Source organism: Vigna angularis, chromosome 1, assembly GCF_016808095.1.
Source record: "Vigna angularis cultivar LongXiaoDou No.4 chromosome 1, ASM1680809v1, whole genome shotgun sequence".
Lineage (NCBI taxonomy): Eukaryota > Viridiplantae > Streptophyta > Magnoliopsida > Fabales > Fabaceae > Vigna > Vigna angularis.
In genome coordinates, this window is record NC_068970.1 from 45,456,095 (window position 1) to 45,474,956 (window position 18,862).

At 34.0% G+C, this 18,862-nt stretch overlaps 1 protein-coding gene across 1 annotated transcript; it reads right to left on the bottom strand.

Moving 5' to 3' along the window:
- Positions 1-564: 564 nt before the first annotated feature.
- LOC108319405 (3-oxoacyl-[acyl-carrier-protein] synthase I, chloroplastic) lies at positions 565-10,300 on the bottom strand. The gene is made up of 7 exons (XM_017550523.2): positions 9,753-10,300; positions 9,062-9,493; positions 8,484-8,657; positions 1,961-2,074; positions 1,733-1,834; positions 1,111-1,177; positions 565-1,026 (listed from the first exon to the last, which is right to left on the bottom strand). Exons 1-7 carry the CDS (start codon positions 10,200-10,202, stop codon positions 959-961), a joined length of 1,407 nt encoding a protein of 468 aa, XP_017406012.1. The 5' UTR covers positions 10,203-10,300; the 3' UTR covers positions 565-958.
- Between the last annotated feature and the right edge of the window lie 8,562 nt (positions 10,301-18,862).

The following is an 18,862-nucleotide window of genomic DNA, read 5'->3' on the forward strand; positions in this document are numbered from 1 at the left end:
TCAAAATATAATTAATTAATTAAAATAAATATAAATGTATGAAATACTAAAATTTTATTAATAATATACATAAAATTTAAATGAGAAAGTGGGATCTGAAAGAGAAAGAGAAATGGGAAGAATGAGAAATGAGGGTGGAAGAAAGAGAAAGTTGTTAAGAATTTGGTCAAATGGCCAAAGAATCTTTTCAATTATTTAAAAATTTAATAACATTTTAATTAGGGATGTAATAAGGATTTTGAAAAAAATTGAAGGTGTAGAATGAAACACTTGAGGTGGTGTAGGGTGAAAGACTCATGTTTAATAGTTTCACTTTTCAATAGATTTTAGCTTTTAACTTACTGTTCTCTTTTCTTTTGACAGGATTGAATCAATTTAATAACATCGCCTCAATTGAATATAAATATTCGATATCTAATTTAGAAGTTCACGTAGAAAATATAAAGTCTAATGATGCATTGCCTATGAACGGCAAGACTTTATTTTTGTGATAATTGATTTAAAAACAATATTTATTAGCATAATCTTCAATTGTTACCTTAACAATGCATAAAAAGCAAAGTATTTATCTTGAAACTCATGAATGATTGAAATAAAGCCCATGATGCTACAAAGATTCATAGCAATCAGCAAGTATCTTAGATACAAGCCTGATGAAAAATATCTTTACTCAAACAATAAGGAAGAATGGTGAAGAATTGCTCATTTGGCATTTTATCCTTCTGTATACCTCCAAACTAAAGACTTCCAGCTACATTCAAAAACTTCTACTCATTAAAACAGACTTATAGCTAACTGTCAAGTCACAATTAGCACAAACTGAACTACAGGCCTACGGCTTTTATATGAGATGGCTCAATCAGAATAAACAGCCTCAGTGATCTAGAGAGAACAAAATTTCAAAAAACTTAAACCCGTGTTCCTCATTAAGTGTAGATAGACAAGTGAAGCTGGGCAATCAGGGCCTGAAAGCAGAGAATGCCACCACAGAGTTGTGTCCACCAAATCCAAATGAATTTGAAATAGCTGAAATACAAAAAGAATCAATCATGCTGTTCCAATTATAGCGGACTGTGGAGGAATTGGCTACTGAATTATTTAAAATCTTACCAACATTGACTTCATGCTGCTGCTTGACATTTGCCACTGTATCAAAATCGACTGCGGGTTCTGGGTTCTGCACTCAAGACCAAGGTTACATTGTAACACTAAAATTGAAACAATGCAGCAAGAAAATAAAAACGAATGGTACTGTGAATGGGATAATGCAAGGACATCATAATATTTTCATAACTGCTAGCTTGTGCGGGTAATCATAACGACTAAAAACACAAGTCCGCAACTATTTCTGCCCCAACCCACCAGTCACGCGGCAACATAAAACAATACTTCCCGACTTTTTAAAACTAGGATGATTGATGATAATTAATACTAACATAATTTTAACTGGAATCTGGTTCAGATAATCCGCGGACCTCAAACTAACCATCCCTATATTACCAGTGTAATATATGAAATAATTCACACATCTTCATAATAAGTTGATGACATCTGCAAATTCCTAGGTACGATTTTCAATTATTTTGAGAAACAACTTTGCCATACTAATAAATAGATCCCACATGGCTAAATAAAGGATCAAAAAACACTAACAAATAACAACTTATAATAACAAAAGTTCTTGCAGTCAGTCAAATTAATCTTAACCCTAAAAAGAATTAAGTAAACGTACAAATTGATTGATTGTTGGATGCAGCCATCCTGTTGTTATGGCTTTAACAGTGGCAATGGCTTCCAACCCCCCAGCTGCACCAAGGCAGTGTCCTATCATAGACTGATACAAAATGAAGAGCACATATGTCAGTTCCCCGACAATGAAACAATCCAATATAACATTCTGTAATATAAAAGAAAACAGAAAGCTGTCACCAGCATAATAAAGCCACTAGCGTGATAGTACCTTGGTGGCATTAATTTTGATGCCGGAAGTGTCCTTGAAAACCTTCTTAATAGCATTAATCTCTGCCAAGTCGCCAGCAAGAGTGGAAGTTGCATGTGCGTTTATGTAGTTGACCTGAAAAGAAAAAATTATCACACTTTCACTTTGCAAATTTATGGTATGACTGAATCTGAAACAACATATAAATAACAGACATTAAGACTAACTTCTAGAACTGACAGAAAAACGATGGCATTACAAAATTCGTTTTAGCTCCAATGGTAGCTTAAGCCCCTCTCTCTTGGAAAATTGAGGGAGTAACTGTATATTAAAGGATTATTTGTGTAAGTTGCAACTGCTCAGGGCCTTAATTTCAGATACATACTTTGATTTATGTTCTAATAGTTGTGTTTCTCAGACATTCGAACTTGGTATCACTCTAAGAGACACTGAACTAAATCTCAGAAAAAAATTAAGGGCTGTGGTGAACCATAATTACACATGCTGTATATTAATCATTTTATCATTTTTCTCAAATTTAGAAGGAATATTATTTCTTTCTTATTCTCATTATGAGGTTATTAACCTCTATAAATATACATGGGTTAGCTGCATATTTTAGGAAATGCAGACTGTTAATTCTAAGAAACAGATCCCTATGATTACGGGATCAATCATACATAAATAAACCTAATAAATGTAGCACATAACTGTTGCATAAATACAGCCCATCAAATATAAAAACATCCTAAAATATATCACGACAATTACTACCACGTCAATCATGGTTTTTGACACTCCCCCTCAAGCTGGTGAATAGGTGTTTTCCATTCCTAGCTTGGATATAATCCCTTCAAGTTTACTGCAGTTCAGGCCCTTGGTGAGGATGTCCACAAGTTGGTTCTGAGTGGACACATATGGTGTGCAAATCATGCCACTGTCAAGTTTTTCCTTGATAAAGTGTCTATCGACTTCAATATGTTTAGTCCTATCATGTTGAACCGGATTGTGAGCTATGCTAATTGCAGATTTATTGTCACAATATAACCTCATAGGTTCGTCCCACTTTATCTTCAAGTCTTCCAATATAATCTTCAGCCATAGAAGTTCACATATTCCGTGGGCCATTGCACAAAATTCTGCTTCAGCACTTGATCTAGCCACTACACTCTGTTTTTTACTCTTCCAAGTGACTAAGTTTCCACCGAGGAAGGTGCAGTATCCCGTGGTTGACCTTCTATCTACAATTGACCCTGCATAGTCCGCATCTGTATATGCTTCAAGACTTACACTCTTGTTCCGCGTGAACAAAATTCCTCTTCCGGAGGTTCCTTTTAAGTACTGAACAATGCTAGGGGCAGCTTGTAGATGAGCTTCCTTTGGTTGGTGCATAAATTGACTGACTAGACTTACAGCAAAAGCAATGTCTGGTCTAGTATGAGATAAGTAAATAAGTCTGCCCACAAGTCTTTTATACATTTCCTTGTCCACCGCAATATCCTCCTCCATACTTCCCAATTTTATATTTGGATCAACTGGAGTACTTGCTGGTCTGCAACCTGTCTTCCCTGTTTCTTTGAGCAGATCAGTAATATGCTTTTGTTGAGATATGAAGATCCCTTTCTTGGAATGAGCCACTTCAATTCCCAAAAAATATTTAAGCTTCCCTAGCGTCTTGATCTCAAATTCAGTGGCAAGACACTCACTTAACACTTGTTGTTCCTGCTTGTCGTCCCCACTTACTATAATATCATCTGCATACACTAATAAAAGTGTTACTCCCCTTGAAACTGAATGTTTGATAAATAATGTGTGATCTCCTTAGCTCTGTTTGTAGCCCAGACCTGTCATGACCTTGGTAAATCTTCCAAACCATGCTCTTGGAGATTGTTTTAGCCCATATAGAGCCTTTCTTAGTTTGCAAACAGTTCCAGCAGCAACCCGATCATTGTAACCAGGGAGCAATTCCATGTATATTTCTTCTTCAAGATCTCCATGCAAAAAAGCATTCTTCACATCAAATTGTTGCAGATCCCAATCATTATTAGCTGCCAATGACAATATTACTCTGACCGTGTTCACTTAGCAACCGGGGCAAATGTCTCCAAGTAATCAACTCCATAGGTTTGAGTGAAGCCTTTAGCTACCAACCTTGCCTTGTGACGTTCAATGGTCCCATCGGCCCTATACTTTATTGTATATACCCACTTACATCCAACTGGTTTTTTTCCAGGAGGTAGAGTGACAAGTTCCTAGGTTCTATTTTTGTTTAACGCATCCATTTCCACATCCATGGCATGTTTCCATTTCCTGTCAGACAATGCTTCAGATACAGAGGAAGGTGTGTGTGTGTGTGGAGTTGAGGTTAGTGAGAAAAGTTTTATGGGTAGGAGAGAATTTTTCAAAGGATAAAAAATTTGACAGTGGGTAAAGTGGTTGTTGGGTGCATGTTCTAGTTCCCTTTCTAAGGGCAATGGGCAGGTCCAGAGTTTGGTCCACCTGTGCTTCTAGATTTTCAGACAAAAGCTCATTACAATCACTTAAATTTATAGGATTTGAAGGTGTTACCTCATGCAGTGACGGTGGGTTGGATTCTTGGACATTGCCGGATCCTGGAATGGCCTTTTCTTTCCTTGAATATACCAGATTTTTCCCAAACTTTCCGCCTCCATCAGATGCAGGTGTAGGCTGTTTTGCTGGTTCAGGTGCAGGAGTAGTTTCAGGGTCAATTTCTGGGCCAATTTCAGGTCCAAACGTCATATTTGGGGACATGAGAGTCTCATCTTCCTGTCTTACATTCTCCCCCTGAAGATGAGGCTGTTTAAAGTAGCTTTCTTGTTCGTTGAAGGTGACATCTCTTGACACATAGAATCTTTTTGAGAGGGGTTGAAAACATTTGTACCCTTTTTGTGTGGTAGAGTACCCTAAGAAGACACACTTGACAGCCCTAGGATCCAACTTTCCCCTTTCATTACTATGAATATGCACAAAGGATACACACCCAAATATTCTAGGTTGAAGGTTATTTGTAGGATCTAAGTGTGGGTAGAACGAGGATAGAACTTCCATGGGACTTTTAGAGTTTAAAACCTTAGTGGGTAACCTATTAACTAGATAGGTGGCAGTAAGAAGGGCTTCCCCCCAAAATCTCTTAGGAACATGGTTTTGAAAAAGTAGAGCTCTAGTTTGATCTAATAGGTGCCCATTTTTCCTTTCTGCAATCCCATTCTGTTGAGGTGTGTTTACACATGAGGACTCATGGATTATCCCTTCCCTTTGGCAAAAAGAGTTTAGTACAAGGTTAAAGTAGTCCTTGGCATTGTCAGACCTAATTCTTTTGATACTGACCCCAAATTGATTTTTAATCATTGAGACAAATTGGATAACATAGAGCTAACTTCAGATTTTTGTTTCAATAAAAACACCCAAGTAACCCGGGTACAATCATCAATGAATGTTAAAAACCATTTAGCACTTGAGATATTAGGAACATGGGCAGGACCCATACATCAGTGTGAACAAGAGAAAACGGGAGAGAACTCATCTTATTGCTAATGGGAAAAGGTACATGCTTGTGTTTTGCAAACTCACACACCTCACAATGGAGACTCTCCACATTTAAATTTTTAAACAGGGAAGGGAACAACGCTTTTATAACACGGAATGATGGATGTCCTAGCCGGTAATGATGAAGTTGAGCTTTCTCTTTATTGGTCATGATGGATGTAGATATAAGACTCTTGGTAGGCAGATTAGGGTTCTCCATGTAGTACGCCATTCCATTCTCTAGCATGTCCAATCGTCCTCCCCGAGTTCTTGTCCTGCAAGATACAAGCGTTGCTGTAAAAGACAACATTACATGAAAGATCTTTGGTAAGTTTTTGTATGGAAATCAAGTTGGTGGATAGTTTAGGGACATGAAGGACATTTTTTAAGGTCATGGATGGGCTTAGTTGGACCTCTCCTTGTCCGGATGCAGTTATAAGGGTTCCATCTGCGGTAGAAATTTTCTTGTTGCCAGGACATGGGAAATACGTGGAAAAGTATTTGGGTAAGGGGGTTTTCCATCTTTCAGCCCCCATTCTCGGCTTGGGGGTTTTCCGTGTAATTTCCAACACTTTTCCCTTGTGTGGCGTGGCTTATTACAATGAGTACACCAAACCTCCTTATGTTTTTTCTCCATATTGGGAACCCAGTTTTGTTTCTGGTTGGCAATCATGATTGTTCCTCCTTCAGCTATCATTGCAAAATTTTCGGTGGTTGAGGTTTCCAGCATCAGCCCTCTCCTGCTTTCTTCACTCCAGATAATGGCCACCACTTCATTAAGCCCTGGAACCTTTTCTTTTCCCAGGATTTGGATTCGAACTTGGTCATATTCAGGGTTTAGGCCTACCAAAAAATCATAGACCCTATCTCGTTCAATATACTCCTTTAGAATTGCAGAGTCTTCTGAGCATTTTGCTTTTATAACGCGATAGTGATCCAGTTCCATCCATAGAGACTTGAGTTGATTGGCATATTTTGTTACTGATTTATTTCCCTGTTTGGTTGTCACAGTCTTCACTTTTACATCATAAATTTGAGCAGCATCCTTGGCCTTAGAGTAAGTTTGTTCAGCTACCTCCCAAATTTCTTTTGCTGATTTCAGAAATATAAAGGTATCACTGATTTCTGGGACCATTGAATTCCATAGCCATGCCATGATCATGGAGTCTTCTTCATCCCATGATTTGAATTTGGGATCAGTCTCATCTGGTGCATTACCAGTCAGGTGACTGATCTTCCCTTTACCTTTCAAGATGGTCTTAATGATTTGAGACCATTTGAGATAGTTCTTCCCATTTAACCTATAAGTGGAATGAATATTCTGCATTTCTCCAGTGGTTTGGGGACTGTCCCCAGTTTCCAGATTCACTACTTCAGCCATAACAAGGAGGAATCAAGGTGGAAGGAGTTACGCTGCAATGAAGGCTAGCTCCGGGGCGCAACAATAAAGGCTGCGATTTTAGGTTACAGATCGCGCAACAATGAAGGTTGCGGCTGCAGTTTGGTGGCACGGTCAGAGACTCCCAGGGATCGGGAGCTCTGATACCATTTCAAATTTAGAAGGAATATTATTTCTTTCTTATTCTCATTATGAGGTTATTAACCTCTATAAATATACATGGGTTAGCTGCATATTTTAGGAAATGCAGACTGTTAATTCTAAGAAACAGATCCCTATGATTACGGGATCAATCATACATAAATAAACCTAATAAATGCAGCACATAACTGTTGCATAAATACAGCCCATCAAATATAAAAACATCCTAAAATATATCACGACAATTACTACCACGTCAATCATGGTTTTTGACAATTTTGCTACTAAAATCCGTGTAATTCTGTAATACCAGAATCATACCCATGATTACGAGAAAAAAAGATGAATGAAAATTGCAAAATGGAAGACAAGTAGCAGCACCAAAAAGAGGTGTTGCAAATTCGAAAGTTAGCCCATTTGAACTCTTAGAAAAACAAGTTGAATAACATGCAAAGTCATCTTTTATTATATTTGTACATTACTTAAACTCACAAGTTTGAGGCCAGGCTATCAACTTCAGCAAAAGTCTCAATTTCTGTACTTAAAATATACACACACACACACACACATATAACTGTTTAAAGGTGGGTTTCTCTACTGTGTTATAGCAAGTGTGTCATATTGGTACGTTTAGGGGTAGCTACAAGGGCATTGAGAAACAACCCTGCTCAGTGTTTCTGCTGCATCTGCATTACTGGTGCAGGAACAAGGTCAAACAACCTAAGAGGTTACCTCTGCAAAACATGATCAACCCCACAATCTGCAACAGGCCTATGACGATCACAACCCCCAACAAAGACCGTACCCCAACATTGGTGCATTGTAGTTGAACTTAACCTAATTGAAAGTTTAAAATTAGGTCATATGGAAATTGTGGTGGTGTACGTTCTCTCATTCCCTATAGTGCTGACTTTTGTTGTGCCTCCCCTCACTAGCTTGGTGGAACTGTGCAAAGTTTGATTAACTCGGAATGTTTGAGTATCCACTTGATTATCCCGTGTGTCTAAGCTGAAAATGTTTACAACTGGGTTCTTTCTGAATTTCAAAACTAGTTTTACCTCGCTATATTTTAATGTGGTTGTTTATGAACAATTTTCACTTGTACTAACTTAAATACTTTGATATTTTGGTTTTCTTTATTAATTGAGTGCTGGATATTCATTATCTGAAAAAAAAAAAAAAGGTCTATGCACTGGCAAAGTAAAAATGTTTTATACGTCATCTAATGTTTATCATTTCTATATATATGCTATGTTTATCCCCTACCATACTACAAAGATATTGACAACACATGGAATATGCACGCAAGATAACAGAAAGGTAAAGTTAACTAGGAAGAATTCTTGAAGACAAATACCATAATAAAAACTGCAGAAGGGAAACCTCCTATCCTTTTGAAGGAAAAAAAGAAAAAAATTAGCTCCAAAAAGAAGAGTAGCACAAGGAGAAAAATATTACCTCCTCAGGTGACACACCAGCATCTTCAAGGCTGCTCTGAATGCATGAAGACACACCAAGTCCATCAGACCTTGGATCTGTCATATGATAAGCATCACAGTTAACAGCACCTCCCAAGTATTCAGCAATTATAGGAGCGCCTCGCTTCATGGCATGTTCCAAGCTCTCCATCACCTATCAATTCATAGTACACCTTATAAGATTTAACAATTAGCCTCCATAGAACAAAAACCCATACAAGATAGCAATTTCCTCCAACATTCACAGGGAAAGGAGATTACATGGGATAATAGGGAATAAGCACACTTAAAAAGGTAGTGTTACTTTCTAAGTAGTTTACCACTCTAATAAATTCATAAAGATCCTACAGTTATACTTACAAAGTCCTTACTCAGAAAAACTTCTCCCTAAGTACTTGAATGATTACATCATGAGAAAATGACAAATTAAAATGAAATGAGCTACTATAAGGTCAAATGTTGAATTCATTTCCCCTTTTTTTTTCTTCTTTACAAGGGTTAATGGAAAAGTTCATTGAAAAGGGACCTAAGAAACACACAAGATGAACGTAAGCATACCAAAACTCCAGCACCTTCACCCATAACAAAGCCATCACGCCCCTGATCCCACGGCCTTGAAGCAGTTTTGGGGTCATCATTCCTCTGGGAAAGCGCTCTGCAAGCGACGAAACCTCCTAACCCAATGGGAATGATGGCAGCCTCAGTTCCACCCGCTATCATCAAATCAGCCTCCCCTCTCCGTATATGGTTCGCCGCAGCATAAAAGCAATAATTGGAGGTAGCACAAGCAGTGGAAATAGAATAGTTAGGACCCATGAACCCGAGGTCAATCCCAAGCAAAGCCGAACCCATGTTAGTAATGGCATACGGAATGAAAAACGGCGTTATCTTCCGGTGCCCTTTCTCAATCAGAGCCTGAACACCGTCGGAAAACACCGTTAGGCCTCCCATTCCGGATCCCACTAGAACACCCGCACGCTCCTTATCAAGCTACACAGAATCAGAAATCAGAAATTCAAGTTAAATAGGGTTTCCATAAGAAAAATGAAGAACCAGAAAATCAGATATTCAAGTTAAACAAGGTTCCAATAAGATTCTAGTGAAAGTAGTTTCCCATAACGTGGCAAATTACTATTTGGATAAGTGTTTACATTTAGTATCCTGAACAGGATTTTGTCAAACAAAATTGTCTTCGGAAAGAAAAAACCGAGAAATGCGAAAAAAGAATAGATCTGAGAGAAGGAGAGACCTTGGTGAGGTTATCCGCGGCGAGGTCGGCGCTTTCGAGGGCCTTCTTGCCGGCGACAATGCAGTAGCGGAGACAGTCGTCGAGGCGGCGGTCGTTCTTGCCGTCGATGTAGCCCTCGGCAGAGAAGCCGCGGATCTGGCCGCCGAAGCGGGTGGGAAACTTGGACGCGTCGAAGCGATCGATGGCGGTGATGCCACTCTCTCCGGTAAGGAGCTTCTCGTAATAACCCTCGACGTCGTTGCCGAACACGGACGCGAGGCCCATTCCGGTGATCACCACGCGCTTCTTGGGGTCCTTCTGGCGCTGCGGGGCAGAGACCTTGGGCGCCGCCGTGGCGGAGACGAAGAAGACGCGCTTGGAGGCGGCAGCTCTTCTGTTGGCAGCATTGTTGGGAGCGCGAAGCGGGTCCAAGGGAGAAGTGCGGAGGGTGAGCGAGTTTAGCGCTTGCATGATGGCGGAGAATGCGATGCAGTGAACACAAAACAACTCTCTACTCTGTGCTCTGTGCTCTGTGCTCTGTGGCAACTACACAATCAAACTAACAAGTGGTCTTATTTATTTTCAGCTCATTTTTTGCTTTTGTATGTTTTTTCTATGGAAAATGTTTCTTGAAAAACCATTTTTGACAACATTTAGACACGGGCACACGTGTCAAAATCTGAGTGGTCTAGTTGGAAAAATTAAATGAAAATGGACCACTCAGATTTTGACACGTGTGCGCGTGTCTAAATGTTGTCAAAAATGGTTGTTCAAGTATCATTTTCCTTTTTCTATAACTAAATTTTTTTTCAATGAGATCAAAATTTTCTTAATAATCATAATAGTATGTGAGAATACTTTATACTCTCACTTTCAATAACAATTCATAGGTCATTAATCATTATGCAAAAAATTATACTAACATGACTATCAAATTCATTATCCGACATAAACATTTATAATTATATTTTAATTTTATTTGATGAGGATAATATCAAATAAAAAATAAAATAATATACATAAAAAGTAAGATAAATGAAATTTAGTTCTGCCCATTTTAAATATACCTGTAACACGTTTTATATTTTTTATCAACCCAAATTAAACAGAGATAACAAATAAATTTAATAATAACAGAAATAAATGGATGGGAAATAGTCTCTGACCTATCGATAACTACAAAGCTCATAAAAGCTCATGTTCCTTCTGCTGCCTTCCGTAATTAGAAATTCTAGGCCGAAACACCATCAATGACAAAACTTGTATGTTTAACCACTTTTAAGATAATTACTCCACGTTAATAATTACAATATGTTTATTATTTATTGTTTTTAAAACATGTTCACTTTTATACCTGCTTACTTATATCACATTTAAAACATTAATTATTTTGAAATTAATAAATATATAAGATTTAAGGTTACTAAATCTATATATAATTTCTTCTTTTTAAAAATAACTATTAATTTTTAAGATTGGGTTGTTTTCAAGTATACTAAAAGTTTCATTTTTCATGTTCTAAAAGCTAGTTATTAAACACTTAAATATAATAAGAGAGAATAGAAAATTATCTTCCAATATTTCTATTACTCATTTGACATTTGATGTTAACTAGTGAACACTAAATGAATTTTGAAAGCCCTAGAGCTAGGCAAGCGATGATAACAATGACGGTAGAGAAAACTGAAAGCACCGTCCTACGATTTGCTATCTCATCATCCCTCTGTTTCCTTCCATTACCACTTTAATTTTCATTGGTTGCATTTCACAATAATTTTTATACTTAATAATTTTCTATGTTGATTTTAAATTATTATTATTATTATTCTTTAATATAGAAATGATAAAGAAGAAGAAAAATAGAAATAAAAAATCTATATTTTTTCATTCTAAAATAATAATGGATCCCATATGTGATCTCTACTTTAAATAATATAGCCAAGAGCCTGCATGCAAGATTCCCTTTTAAAGTAAGAAATATGTTAATTTATTCAATTCAATGCAAAAACTTTTCGTGCCATTTAAGAGGTAGATATATTGAGATATTTTTTCCAACATTGTGAATCGTTAGACGTAACCATTATTATGACTTTGATTAATGTTAGTAAGGTTTTTATTTTATGAGAAAAATAAAATAAAATCTATGGTTGTGTTATGTAGGTTTAGAGGTTATTCACAAGTGTAACGTCTCAGAGTACCGTTGTTAAGATTAAAATTGATTCGATGAGTGGGAAGAAATCTGTCGAAAAGAATAAAAATAAAATACCTAATAAAAAGTGTGAGATTTAAATTTTCATGTTTTTTTAAATAGTTGAAAATTTCAAAATTTTATTTTAAAATTCAAAATAATTTTTTATTCATTCTCAAACTAGTTTGAAATCTATGCCTCTTGTTTCTGTTTATTAAATTATTTTATTATATTAAAATATTTAAATATATTATTAAAAACATTTTTACATATTACTATTAATATTTTTTTATTTTAGTTATAATATATTTTAAGTGATAGTGTTATATAAAAATAATTTTAATAAAAATTAAAAATTTAAATTTGTTATTGAATTTCAAATAAATCAAATAATTGATTCAAAATTTTAATTTAAATAATATTTTTTAGGTATTAAAGATAGTTGTTTTATAAATGTTTTAAAAATTTCTATGTTTCAACAATTATTTATAATAAACTACTTGTGTATTGTTTGTATATATCATAATAATATGTTGATATTTCCAATATAGTTATATGTTATTGTTTTAGAAGCAGAGTAATAATTTTTTTTAAATATAATTTGTTATTTTTTCATTATAATATATTTTCAATTTACGCTTCTATGTATAATTTAATAATAATAAATTTCTTTATGTAAAATATGTATTATTTTTTACAGATTTAACTTAAATAATTTTTTGAAAAACTAATTGTGGATATTTAAAATTATCAAATGTTGAAGTCATATTTATATAAAAAAGTTATGATATTTCCTCATATTATGGAAAATCTTATTACAGCCTAAACAATTGGAATTGAACTAAAAGACATGAAATAATTTTTATGATTTAATGAAAAAATAGTTGAGTTATATGTATTACATTATTGTTAATAAAGTATTTTTACACTTTATTTTTTATATATTATTTTAATTTATTAATAATATATTTTAATTGATGGTGAGTAGAGTATAAGAAATAATGTTAATAAAAATTGAAAATTAAAATATATTTTTTATACTGTATTTAAAAGATGATTAAAATTTTAATTAAAAAATAATTTTAAATATTATATTTGAAGTATGTAATAATGATACTTACATCATAACTCTTTCAGAAATTTCTAATTATTTTTTATCTTTCAGTATTTTATTTAATAAACTATTATGTGTATTGTTTGTTTCTATTGTACTGTATATTGACATATTTTGTATTGTTATTTCTTGCCTAGGTTAAAGGTGCATTAATTTTCTTAAGAATTATATTGACATTTTGGTTAAAATGATTTGAAATGTCTAGTATCATTTAGTTTTGGTTAACTTATATTTTTCATAATTTTAAATTAGTTAAATAAATTATATTAATTTTGGGTGTTATAATTTTTGTATTAGAAGAGTTATAACATGAGGGTTGTGTTTGTGTTGTGTTAGGTATGTATAAGGGTTTAAATTTATATTACATAGATGACTATAAAACAGAGTATTAAGAAAAGAAAAAGTCTTAATGAAAGAACGAAGGTGTACACTCACAACTAAATCAAAAATGATTTTTCTTTTTAATTCAAAAAGTTTCAAAAAGAGAGAATAAAAAGAAAATAATAGTTGGTAAATGGTATGTGTATAAAAATTAAGTTTGTTCAAGGTAAAGCTTTAGTAGAGTTTATAGTTTTAATATCATTTATAAACAAGTTTTTAACCTTTACGATTTGTGTGAAATGTTCAAAGTAAAAAATGGACACAAATCTACTTACCTTTATAGGAGATGGAAAAAGAATTTTGAGACAATCTTTTATCTCAAAGATGTTCTTGGGTGTTGCTTATCAGTTGGAAAGAAAAGTGGAATTCTAGTCTCATGAGTTAGGGAAGATGTTGGAGATCAAAGGTAAGGCCTTCACTTGCGTAAGCTGTGAGAGGAAGTTCTTGAAAATGTATTTTTTTTTCAAATAAGTAGATTTGGCAAGAGAAAACGAGTTCATAAGGTTGGTGCATAAGAAGATGTCAATGCATACATAAGCAGTAGGGTTTGAGAATATGACGAGATGCTACTCACAAGCAATGTTTGAGGTTTCGAGGTGTAAAAAGCTTATAAAAGGCTTAAGGATAGAGCTAAATAAGACAATGACCTATGTGTATAGAAGGGTTCATCCTTTGGTGGAGAGAATTAAGATGATGGAAAGATTTGAGGACCAGTCAAGTATGGTGGTGCTTTCTTAAGAAAGAAAATTGTTTGTCGGTAAGGATAAGGTATCATAAAAGCCTTGTGCCAAGCCCAACATCAGTACAAGTGGTTAGATCCTCTCAGCAACAACAACAACGTTAGAGCATAAGAGATGTTTTAGGTGTGGAGGTTCACACACGAGAAAGGATTATCCTTGGGTTGAGGTGAAGTGTTTTAGATACCAGAAATAGAGGCACATTATTAAGAATTGTTCTCAAAAGGGAAGGATAAGCTAGTACGACCATACCACAATCAAGAAGGGAAAGAGGGGGTAAGGCCTTAAGCAATTGGATGGGATTTTGCAATGAATGGAAGACTGAAGCCACTAGCACAAGTAATCTCATTCAATTGTGTGTTACATAAATGGTAGTCGCACTAAGGGCTTTGGTTTGGTTTAGAGAAATACATTACTTAGTGTCACATGCATGTGTGGATGACTCAAGGTTGCATGTGATGGAATGAGAGCTTGGACTGGTGGTTTCACTACAACTTCACGTCATGAAAATAATGCTTTGGTGTTTGACATGTCTCGTGGTAGTCAAAGGATACAAATTCGTAATCAACTTGATATGTTTTCCTTTGCAAGGTTTGGACATGATCTAGGAAGTGGATTAGTTGTTTTCTAATCACATTCTTGTGGATTATGGTACCAAAGAAGTGGTGTTCCTTGAGTCAAAGGGGTTTGAGTTTGTGGTTACATTAGGTGTATGGTAAGTTGAAAAGTGGGATAGGGTGTTTTGTGGTTTTGATTGTTTAATTTAGTCATGTTTTATTTTTCTTGTTCAATCATGTCTCAATTTTTGTCAATTTAGTCATCTTTTCTAGCATTGTTTAAATAGTTAACAATATATTGACCCAATTCGTTTAACGTGGCGCAATTCATCTAACATGGTCCATTTTTGTCACTTGAACACCTATATCCTCATAGAAGCTTCCTTTATTTTTCTCCCTCCAACCAATATGTAACACCCCGAATTAGGCGTTACGATTTATGTTCCACAATATATATATATATATAATTCTTTTTTTGACAAATTTCAACACCAACAAAATATTAAGTTCTTTATTACAACACAAGTCTTCTGAAAATAAAATTCCACACAGTTCAGAAAATTCTGAAGTTTAAAATTCCACATAGTTCGAAAATTCAAACGTATAATTATTTAGAAATTCCCCATGTCTCTTTCCCCCGTAGATCTCTCATCTTCTAAGCAAGTCCAGAACCATCGGTTAATTCATCTGAAATAGTTTCTGCTCCCGTATAATATCACACATTATACGATCATTGCATTCACATACACAAACACAAACAATAGGGTGAGCTAACCGAATCAAGAAATATACATCATCTGCAATCTTACTAATATCACAAGTGTGGTAATTGTTCCAATTCATGCATCTCAAACATACTCAAGAACAAACTATTACATTAATACTATATAGTATTTCTCAAGTCAAAATTATTAGTCCATTTACTAGAGTCAATACAACATATTATTAACATGCCTACTTACCAAAGCAAAGCAGTCAACAATCCTTCTGTCTACTTATAAAAGTAGCATAGCCATGTGATACTGACTACTTACCAAAGTAATCTAACAAGGTGATTTTTTTATCTACTTACCAAAGTAGTACAACAAGGTGATATTGTCTACTTACCAAAGTAGCACAGCAAGGTAATATTGTCTACTTACCAAAGTAGCACAAACAAGTGATATTATCTACTTATCAAAGTAGCATAGCATGGGACATTCCGCCTACTTACCAAAACAGTACGGTTTATGTCAAATTGACCTCTCATCCTCCCATCTACTTACCAAAGTAGTGTCCGGCTTCAAACCTCTCTCCTCCCGACTTACCAAAGTCATAGAAAATAAATAAAATTTGGATTTACAATTATGGCAAGAATACCTATACAACACATCCAAATTTATCATCAAATGATCTACAGACCATGATTTAACTCAAATAATGATTACAAACTCAGTAATGTTCAATATAATTTAATTTCTAATATAGAATATATCATATTACTCATCTTCCAATCCTCAAAATACAACTACACATACAATTTAAGAATATAATTACTCAAGATTTTACCCAATACAAATAAATTTACTATTTCGTGGAAAGATTACTCTTTAAACATATCATTAATTAAAGATCTAAACCAATCAAACTAATTGAAAACATGTTTAGATCATATGGTAAAATTTTCAGTCTGATCCAACGGTTAATAACGCGGAAATCTTAATTTTTGTATAAATGATCCAAAAACAGAAATTAAGCAATGTTGAGATCCCTGAGAAGATATGAAACTAATATCTCTAAATATGTAGCTCCGATTTTAAAACTGAACGGTCAAAGTAATGCAATATGTGTTAGGAAATACATATTAAAATGTCAGGTTAATCTAACGGTTAAATAGGTAGATATTGAGGTTTTACCGAGGTAACATAAGGACATGAATTTAAGTGGTTTTCGATTATAATCAAAATGCGGAATGAATTCCTCTAAGCACAGACATCGAATTACAAATCTTAACGGTCAAGATGACTTAATATGTCTTATGAACTACATACTAAAGTTTGGGCTCAATCTAAAGGTAAATGAAATATATTTGAAGTTTTTACCATGATAACTTAAGAACAGAAATACAGTGTTCATCAGATATTTCACAATTTCGAAATTAATTTCTCAAAACATAGACTTCCAATTACAAATCCGATCGGTCAAAGTGTAGTAATATGTCTTAGAAAGAATATATCAAATTTTTCAGTAACGGAATTACAAATCCGATCTATATTTTACCGAGAGGACTCAGTAACGGAATTACATGAGTAATTAATTTACTCAAACATGCATGATTTATTTTTCCAAGTACAGACTTCTAATTAATGATCTGAACGGTCAAAGTGAACAAATAGGTCTTAGGATTCATATATTAAAATTTTAGCTAAATCCAACTGTAAAAAAAAATTAAAAGCAAGGTTTTACCACAGTAACTCAAAAATAATAAAATTATAATCATGAAAACTAAATTTACACAAGTGAATAGATAGCTACCATTACCAAAATTTTAACATGTTCATAGCTCATATTCATGATCATAATATGTATAAATATCATATATAAGAAAGGATTAGTTCCTCTACCTCAAGTTTAGTAACTCTAAACGTCTAGATCTAGACTGAGTTTGTCCAACTTCTCTACTTTGTGCACCCTTTTCTACCTTTCTCAGACCAACCTCACTTCTCTCCTAAGTTTTAATTTGTTTTCTTAAGTTTTATTAAGGCAAAGAACCAATGTATTTATCCTTTAAAACCAACAACCTTAGTGTTGGATGGTTCCTACCACAAAGATGCCGCTCTCCCTTAATCTACGCTTAATGTTTCCCATAATATCACTTTAACTTTTGTAGGTTTGTCCTATTTGGTTTCATTGGGTAGAAGTTTGGAGTGGAGTCAAAATTCCAAAGTTGCTAGGTAGAAAGAAATGAATTATAGGTGTGTGGGGAAAAGAAGAAAATGCCTCGTTATGGAAGAGAGAAAAGTAAGATGTTAGATTTTCATTATCCAAAATAATGAGTATTTCTACTATAGACAACTCATATACTAGATGTATATTCTAACTTAATAAAATATTGATATATATACCCTAGTTATACAATAGACTAAAATAAAATATTAAAATCATATACTGAATACTTTAATATCATATTAGTATCATATAACAATAAATTTTTTATTAATTATGAAACAAAATGAAATAAAACATCTTATCACAATTAATTTGGGCCTAACAACTTTCATTATACATTTTTGACACCATAAATAATTATTCAAAACCACAACATATATAAATTACTTTTGTTTTTTTCTATGGGTCTTACACATTACACCATATTTCATCAAAACCTTAACTCTACATTACTATTTTTTTTCTTCCTTAACATCATTCCCTTGCAAATAAAGAATGCACACAAAAAACCTCACACCCATTTTTCATCATTAATAGAAATAACCTATGCAATGCAGGAATACTAGAAAGAGGGTATGGTTTTAAAAGTGTTTTCAAAAACTCTTTCATAAAACAACGCTTGTCAACAATGGTTGGAGTTTAATGATCAACTATAGGTATTAGACAATTGTGATTTTAATAAAAGCATTTAAGAAAACCTTTCAAATAAAGAAAATGATAATAAAATTGTTTTTATACCAATTCACTCATCATGAGCTACATTCAGTCTCCCTCAATAACTCTTGAGAGGTTTCACTAATCTTATACAAGATTACAACTAATTTTAACTCGCTTTTGGTTACAAGTATTATCAGAACTCTTGGTCCCCTAGTCAATCATGACTAGTCCAAGTATTCTAAACCACTCATGGTTCCTCTAGTCAATCCTGACTAGTCTGAGTTTAACCACTCCTAGTATCTAAGTATTCTAACTACTTCTAATATCCCTAGTTAATCCTAACTAGTTTGAGTTTACCCAATCCTGATTGTTAAGTATTATAATTACTCCTGGTTTAAAACCGAGTATTGTCAACCATTATTGGTTCCTTAGCCAATCCTGACTATAACGTTTAGTTCAATACAAACACATTCACTATTTGATTACAAATACAAATTTAATAACTCTCAAGGAGAGGATAAGTACAATACAATACAACCTATAATCATATGAATTTCTTCCTCTAAGGT